The sequence below is a fragment of the Suricata suricatta genome, chromosome 8 (genome assembly GCF_006229205.1).
Source record: "Suricata suricatta isolate VVHF042 chromosome 8, meerkat_22Aug2017_6uvM2_HiC, whole genome shotgun sequence".
In the NCBI taxonomy this organism is placed as follows: domain Eukaryota; kingdom Metazoa; phylum Chordata; class Mammalia; order Carnivora; family Herpestidae; genus Suricata; species Suricata suricatta.
This window is the reverse complement of record NC_043707.1, coordinates 88171455-88179956: the sequence shown is the minus strand read 5'-3', so window position 1 is coordinate 88179956 and position 8502 is coordinate 88171455. Positions and strand designations below refer to the sequence as shown.

General features: G+C 41.5%; 2 protein-coding genes across 4 annotated transcripts in view; one reads left to right on the top strand and one right to left on the bottom strand.

The window, feature by feature from the left end:
- WDR78 (WD repeat domain 78) overlaps positions 1-3144 on the bottom strand; it is a 75360-nt gene extending 72216 nt beyond the window's left edge. The window contains 2 exon segments of the mRNA XM_029949560.1: positions 2980-3123; positions 3125-3144. Of these exon segments, the coding sequence (XP_029805420.1) occupies positions 2980-3123; positions 3125-3144 (164 nt within the window).
- A 163-nt stretch (positions 3145-3307) lies between these two features.
- The window catches only part of MIER1 (MIER1 transcriptional regulator), a 59518-nt gene continuing 54323 nt past the window's right edge, over positions 3308-8502 (top strand). Inside the window, exons 1-3 of one of the 3 annotated variants that reach the window (XM_029949552.1) lie at positions 3308-3409; positions 4506-4606; positions 7326-7399. In XM_029949552.1, the coding sequence (XP_029805412.1) occupies positions 3343-3409; positions 4506-4606; positions 7326-7399 (242 nt within the window). In that variant the 5' untranslated portion in view covers positions 3308-3342. Of the gene's footprint in view, positions 3410-3632; positions 3727-4505; positions 4607-7322; positions 7400-8502 lie in introns of those variants that run through there. The other 2 variants (XM_029949554.1, XM_029949553.1) reach the window with 2 other exon arrangements.

Genomic DNA, 8502 nt, shown 5'->3' with positions numbered 1-8502 from the left:
CCTGTTAGACCTATGAATGCAAACATATGGTATCTATCCTTCTCTGCCTGACTTATTTCGCTTAGCATGACACCCTCAAGGTCCATCCACTTTCCTACAAATGGCCATATGTCATTCTTTCTCATTGCCATATAGTACTCCATTGTATATATATACCACATCTTCTTGATCCATTCATCAGTTGATGGACATTTAGGCTGTTTATTTATTTTTGAGAGGGTTACAGCAAGAGCAGGGGAGGGTCAGAGAGAAGAGGGAGACACAGAATCTAAAGCAGGCTCCAGGCTCTGAGCGGTCAGCACAGAACCCAACATGGGGCTCGAACCCACAGGGCTCGAACCCACCAACTGTGAGATCATGACCTGAGCAGAAGTCGGAAGCTTAACCGACTGAGCCACCCAGGCGCCCCTCAAGAGAATTTTTCTATTCCTCTTAGTTACTATGAGAGTTATATGACTTTTTTAAAAAAAATTTACATGAATTCAACACAATTTTACTTTAAGATTTCCATACCTACAAGTAAAAACAAAAACAAGACAGGATGAGCAGTAACCAATATTACTGAAATACATTTTTCATTTGTTCAGACAGCAAATATTGAGTGCCTTCTTCTTTCAAGGCAATAGCAATGAACAAAAAAAAATGTCTGCTCATGGAGTACCACAATTTAGGTGAAGACAGACTCATGAAACATTATATCATATACCAAGTAGGGATAAGTTTTATGGATAAGTTTACCCAAGGTTGACGAACTGGAAGTGTTGGTGATCAGAAATATTATTATTATCTTATGAAGAGTGGATTTAAAAAAATGTTTTAATTTTTTTTTTTTTTGAGAGAAAGAGAATGTGCACATGAGTGAGAGAGGGAGGGAGAGAGAGAGAAACAAAATCCTCTTGGGGGTCAAACCCAGGAACCATGAGATCACGATCTGATCCGAAATCAAGTCAGACACTTAACTGACTGAGCCACTCATGCATCCTGAGGATTTTTTTTATATAGTTTATTGTCAAATTGGTTTCCATATAACACCCTGTGCTCATCCCAAGTGCCTTCCTCCATGCCCATCACCCATTTTCCCCCATCCCCCAACCTCCATCAACCCTCTGTTCTCAGAATTTAAGAGTCTTGTAAGGTTTGTCTCCCTCCGTCTCCATAACTATTTTTTTTCTCCTTCCCTCCCTGATGGTGAGGATTTTTTAATAAGGTGATATGTAAAGGAAATAAGTGAGTCATGAAGCCATCTGGGGTTATAATATACCAAACAACAGCAAATGCATAAGCCTTAAAGCGGGACAGTATTGTGCCTGATATTGTCGTGGAACAATGAGCCAAAGGTAAGACCTAAGGTGATATCGTGTGGCGCTGTAATGACGTGAGCTTTTACTAACATGGGAAAACTGGAGGGTTTTGAGGAGAGCCACAGTGATTACTAAGTTTGGGATATTAGAAGACCATTTAGGTGGTTACTGTAATGTGACAGAGACTTGTATTAGGGAGTTAATCTCGATTTATTTTGCAGGTAGAAATGATAGAATCTGCTGGTGGAGTGGGGCATTAGAGAAGTCAAGGGAAACTCCAAGGTTGTTTACTGAGCGAGTGAAAGAGTGGAAACTGTCATTACTGAAATGTTAAAGACTGCAAAGTAAGTAAGAAGGGGAAATAAGCTTAGTTTTGCATATAAATTTTGAGGTGCCTATTAACTTCTAATTGCAGATGTTTTTTTTTTAAGTCTGGTGTTTGGAAGTGGCACTGGCTAGAAATATAAACTTATGAATCATTAGTATATTCGTGATTTAAAATTTTTTTAATATAAATGTTTATTTTTGAGAGATAGAGAGCGAGGAAAGGGTAGTGTGAGAGGGAGACCCAGAACCGGAAGCAGGCCCCAGGTTCTGAACTATAAGAACAGAGCCAGCCACAGGGCTCGAACTCATGAACTGGGATCATGACCTGAGCTGAAGTCCACACTTAGCCGACTGAGCCACCCAGGCGCCCCTGTATATACGTGATTTTTAAAGGTATAATAGTGGGGGGGGAAAAAGGTGTTTAAAAACTGACCCTAGTAACACTCCAATATTTATATATGGTAAAGAAGAAAAGGTACCAGCAAAGTAATTTGGAAAGAAGTAGCCTTAAACCAAGGAGAGAACTGGGGAGAACTGGTGTCCAAGAAACCAAATGAGGTGATTCAAAACTCACTAAGTAGGAGGGTTGAGAAAATACTGAGAAGTGGCCATTGCATTTGGATGGACGCCTATTGCTGACCTTCACAAAAACTATTTTGGTGGTGTGATAGGATGTAAAAAAGACCCTGAGAACCATACTCAGGAGAGAATGTTAAGGTTCTCCCCCAAGAGCTTTCAACAAGCTCTATAAAAGAAAGATTAACTGAGCTAGAGGAGATTGAAGGAGAGATGTTGAACGTCTGAGAAGAGGGAACAAACGTGGTCTGGAAGTGTGGGAGAATGGATAAATCAGGAAACTGTTGCAATTGCAGGGAAGCACTCAGGAAACATTTGAAGTTATAAACGAAACAAGTCCACACAGCTGTGTGTTCTTCTCCAGCCTCTCGTTCAAGTGTTGCAGAAATGGCAGAACATTAGCAGGAATGAGTTTTAAAAGCACAAGAGCATGAGGAGGCAGAACAAACTTCGACGACAGAAAATGAGTAAAGTTCAGTCCTTAGGCTCACTGAAACTGAGGACTGAATGGGGGCAACAAGCTGGACCCGGCAGACCGGAAAAACCACCCCACGAATGTTAGGAGGAGGAGCGGTTCTAAACAAAGTAGGTCTTTTCCCCCAGAGCAAGCACAGCAGTAGGGGGTTCAAAAGGGGTGTACTAGACCACGGAAAAAGATACTGCGGCCTGAGACCTTCGAGGGACAACTGAACCCAGACGCACTAAGAGACAGTATCTAAAGGGGCGCCCTCTGAGACCCAGGGGGATGGACTAAGGTTTTAGCGCCGGAACTTACAACCAGAGGTTCTGCTGCCTTCGGCTGTCTACTGGAGAGACAGGCATGGTGGCGACAGGCTGTGAAGTGGTGGGCCACCCCTTCCCTGGCTGCTTCTGAAGTCCCTGTACCCAAACCCCGGCGTTAGCGGCTCTGGCTGTCTCGGGAATGTTTGCCGGGCGTCATGGAGACGGAGGAACCCTGGCTCAAGAAGCCGCCGCGCGGTTGGTTGGCGGCTAGAGATCGAGGAGGAGGGCGGAGGCGGAGGGGAGGGCAGAGGGTTGGTGGAGCAAGAGGAAGCTCCGGACGACGACTAGAAAAAGGAGGCGGGCGGCCCGGGCCCCAGGCCCCTCCCAGGTTCTGAGTCTCCCCGGCTGCAGGCGGATGGATGGGGCTTCTTCAGGCGGTGGCGGCAGCAGTGAAGGTGGCGGCGGCAGCAGCGGCAGCGGCTGTAAGTGCAGCCTCCATAAATCATCTCTCCTCTCCTAGTCCTGATTGGGATGAGGGGCTCCTAAAGTGTCCTCGGTCCCCTTTCTCTCCTTCCCCTCCCCCACCGTAGAGTACCGCCCGGAAGACTCTTAACTTCCGGGGAGGGGCTGAGAGAGAACGCGCCCGGTCCGCTTCCCCTCCCCGAGTGCGTCGGCCCCCAAGGCGCATGCGCAGCTGCCTTCCACCGCGTACCCCCTCCCAGCCTGGTCTTTTGCTTTGGCGGTGGCGGCGGCGCGGATCTTCCCTGGCGTCCGCGGCGCGCTGGGAATCCGCTGCGGTGTGAGTTCGTCTCGCGCAGTTCGCTTCCGCCCCTTTCTCCTGTCGGCTCCCGAATTCGGTCGGGGTGGGGCTAAGTTGACCATCCCCCCTGTGGCTCCGCCTCTTTTCCCCTGTGGATCTGGGTTCGGTCCCAGCCCTCCCTTGGGAGGCTTCTGCTCGCAGTGCAGTCCCCGGGGTGAGCGGGGTCCTGGGCAAACGGCTTTTTTCGGAGAGAATGAGGGAGGGAAGAAAGACTGGAAGAGGGCGTTAATATGAAGGAACGAGGTTCTCTTGCCGGGTGGGAAGATCCCTGGGGAGAGATGCCTCCCCCTTCTTGAAATGGCCTTGTTCTTGCAGCTTTTCGTGGAAAGATCCCTGGCTGGGAGCCCATCTCTGGTCCTCGTTTGCTGTGTGACCTTGGGCAAGTCACTCCTACCGGGCCCCAGTTATCCCTAAAGCTTCCTCCAACGCTAAAAGTCTTAATTTTGCAGAAAAGCTTGTGCAGTTACAGATTGACTCGTCTCCTGGGGCCGCTATCCCAGATGACGTGGAGTTGACTGAATCTTCTTCAATCATGGATGGAATGAGACGACCTATTTATTGGGTCGCTATTATTCCTTTACAAATGGCATGACCGACCCAAGGCCCATTAATGTTTTCCTAAAATTGTCATGGGATCCTTGTCCTAATTCTTGGCCACCTTTTTCAAAATGAGAGGTTAAGAATTAGAGACATGATGAGCTTGTGGTATCATCATCTCTGGTCTCGTTACTACTGAGGCTCTCTTTCCTTTGATCCAGATGGTGTGGTGGCTCGATTCTCCCAGTGCCTGGCTGAGTTTCGGACGTGGTTAAGAACCAACTGGTTGAGGTTCAATGCAGACAAGACGGATGTGATGCTGGTAGGCAGGGGCACACTTGGAGATTAAGGGAGGGAAAATCCAAACTCCCTCAAGTAATATAAATATTACATTACTCTTACTGTATATCTCAGTGGTTGAGAACTGACGATGGGCCAATAATTTCCAGAGTTTGGGTGAGATAAAAATAACGTCAACAATATTAGTACTATAAAAAAAAGTTTCTGATGATCAGATAACATGGGGCCGCCGGATAAAACTCTTTATATAAAAATTATGAACAAAAACCAAGACTGTCCCTTGAAGAACCAAGTCTATGTAAGTGTTTGGGGATGGGGTTGATAATAAAAGCCAAACTAACAAAAAAATGATGCTGATTCTTGCATAGCTGTGGGGCTTCTGAATGTAATGCATTACTGCTTTGTAACTTGCTTTCTGCGGACTGAAGTAAAGGTAAACTATAATTCATCTAGAATGTCATTTTTAAGTTTTTTGATATTTACATATTTTCAACCAAATTTGTAGCTATCCATATTTTTACCTGCACATAATATGTAGGTTGTCACTTTTAAACAAAAATTTTAGTAAATAGTTTACCACATAATCTCAAAAGGGACTCATGGGCTCTGAAAATTGTTAGGTAGAGAATTTGTTGTTAGGGTTTTCATCTGTTTCATTCAAACAGCCCTAGAGTAAATTGATACAGATATTTTCTTAGAGCATTTTGAGAGGTAGCTGAGTTGCATAACATATTATGTAGTATAGGTATTAGTTCTTAACATTTGCATCAGGTATTGGTGCTGAATAAAAGGTTATATTTCTTAGGCATATGTCAATTGCCAAAGATATTTGTTTGTTGGTTAAAGGTACTAGTTGAAGTAAAATTGTGACCTTAAAATGCTTTTGTAAAAGAATAGTAACTGAAGGGTTCGTGTGTGTGTGTGTGTGAGAGAGAGAGAGAATGTGTGTGTATTATAGCCTCTATAAAAAATGCTTAATAACTTTTTTAATGAAGTATTCAGTAAATTGCTTAAAAATAGTTTCCGAATATAAAACAGTTTGAGAAGCTTCAATGTGGTGAAAGTTAATGTTAGTTTGCCTGAAAAAAAAGAAGCCTTTAGGTGGGGAATGGGAGCTAAAGAGGCATTTATTCAGGCTTTGTATAGAGATTTTTTTTGGGGGGGGGGGAACATTAGCCACAAATCTCACATAAAATTGGAATTAACCACACTTTTTAGTTTAACTTTAAACATTTTACTACATAATCTAACAGAACTATCATTTTGGATATCACATTAATAAATACTATAAACTAATGATTTTAAACAGCTCATAGGTATTGGTGAATTTTCTCATACTTTGGACTCTGTCATGTCTTGTTTTTAGCTCTTCTAGTATAAGTAAGCATTAAATACTTATATTTTGTTATCCCAAGCATAAATATTGATTGTTTGCATTTAAATACAAAGAAGACATCTGTTGACTTAATCCAAAGTGCTGAAAAACTCAGGGAAATGGATGGAAGTAACCAGGGGATAGATTTTGGTTTAATAAAAAGAAGAATGTTCCAAACATAGAGCTTTTTCTGAAAAGAGCAGTCTCTTCATCAGTCCAATTAAAACATTGGAGATATTTTAGCATAGGCAGAAAAGCCTGGTAGTAGGGAAACATAATGAGAGATTCCTACCTGAGCAGGGTAGAAATGGACTAAAGACACTAAGATTCTGTGGCTAATGAAGTTAATTTTTACATATTTGATTCTGAGGAGGTAAGCAAGAGTTTTTGAGAAAGACTTTGCTTTCCTCAAGGTGGTTCCTAAAATTTTGAAAGACAAGTGTATCACAAGAATGAAAGGGGAGTAAAACCATGCTGAATTCAGGAGTAATGTGTTACAAATGACTTACAATGTTGGAGCTATTTCTCTTTATCTTTAGAATATCTGAACCTAAAAAAAAAAAAAATGAATCACTGAACTCACATTTTTTAAAAAAGAGAAAAATTTAGAGGGAATTTTCCCCCTAAACAATAATGTCACATTATAATTAGTAAAAATGATATACAATATTATTAAATTTAAAAAGGATTTATCAAAAAGAGAGGGAAATCCATTCAAATATGTCCCAGATGGGATTTTCCTGACAGTTTCAGAATTTACAGTAGCGTAAGGGACCATGATCCCCAGCTTTTTAATCACAATTGGGATTTTTTGTTGAGGTTTAACTGAGGAATCAAAGACTAAATGGACTTAAGCAGGCAAGTTATTCCTGTACCTTGCATTTTGATAGTAATCAGTAATTAAAATTAAAAAAAATTCTTTTTGTGAACCAGCTAAATTTCATATATTGACTTTGGTATTTAAATAGAAAATACTCCTTTATCCCCATGGTATTATAAAGCCTGAGTTTCTACCTCTAGGCACCTTATTCTGTCTTTACCTGCCTCAGGTGTATGCACATCAGTTCTTTGCCTTCAGCTGTTTCCCCATCAAGCATCTCAAAGTGAAAACTATTTAAACACAAACTGACTTTTCAAAAAATGACTTTTGAGTCCAAAGTACTAAGGTAATTCAGTAGGGTAATTCTATATACCTGTGCTAAAATATTTATTCCCACAAGGAATCCTGAAAACCTCTTTTATATAAGTATTCTAAAAAAATAAAATGAAAATACTGTACAGTACAGTTAATGGTAAAAATTGTTTGTAGATTTGGGAACCTTAAAAGTTTTCCTTTCTCTTCTTTCCCTTGCTTTTCTTTCAGTAGAAAATGTGCATCAGATGTTTATGTTTAATTGGTTTACAGACTGTCTGTGGACTCTTTTCCTGTCAAATTACCAGGTAATGTCCTTTCACTTAGCAGCTTCATATACCTGTAAATGCACAAATTATTCATGCACAAATTATTGGACATAAGAATTTGAAGTTAATGTTGAATCTTTGGAAAAAGGAAACTGATTAATAGAGTCTAGAATGTTAAGGGAATACAAATTTAAGAAAATAGCCCATGTTGCATTGTAAGTGAAGTATGAAAGAAAACTTGTGTCTGTGCACATTTACACAGTATATTACAGTGCTGGCATCATATTATTTGGAAGGAATGACTTTTTATATTTAACTGGTTGATTTGGGTAATCATTTTTTTTGAAATTGCATTAAGAAGAACCCTTGAACAGTTGGGGGAAAATGGTCTTTTTGAAATTAAGCTTTAAACTCCGGGTTTAGTAAAATATGTTAGTGCAGGTTTTAATATCACCTTTGTATTCGCCAGTATCTGCTTTAGTAATGGAAGTGAAACATGTTTGTTATTTTGCAGTAATTGGCCCTGCAGCCAGGAGAATTGGTTTCAAGGCCAATTGGCAATTCTAGGCCAGTATTTTAAAATAAACTTTCAAATTGTAGGCATTTCAGGCATTGCAAATAAGCAGGTTTTCCCTCTCTGCAGTCAAGTCGGATATTATTTGTATCTATCAAAGAGCAGCTTTTCAGTATTTCGCATTTTGAAATTTCTCTAGTTGTGCAAAATTCAAACATTGCACAATTACATTGCTCCTGGCATCTCAGGAAGCATGTGAGGAAAACCAAGTTAGATGTGAGAATGGCAGACCACCTATCCACAGTCCCCTAATCTCTGACATCTTAAGGTTTGGGGATGTAGGAATTTTACATTTCCTTAGGGAATCGACCGAGAGAGGATAACTTGTCAAGATACAACCTCTTTCAAAGCGCACTACTTTGCGCCTTTGCCGTTGTTGCATCACAGCAACATCCGTTTTCAGCAACTGCTCTTCGAAAAAGGCCTACATGTAAAATATAACGTATCTTTTCCCGGCGATGTGAATGCTGGAGGCGGTTTTAGGAGGCACTTTTCCTTGACCTCTCTGGTCCCTTAGAGCCCTCTCCTTCAGCTCGAGTCGCAGATCCGCTAGGGCAGGGGAGGTGCC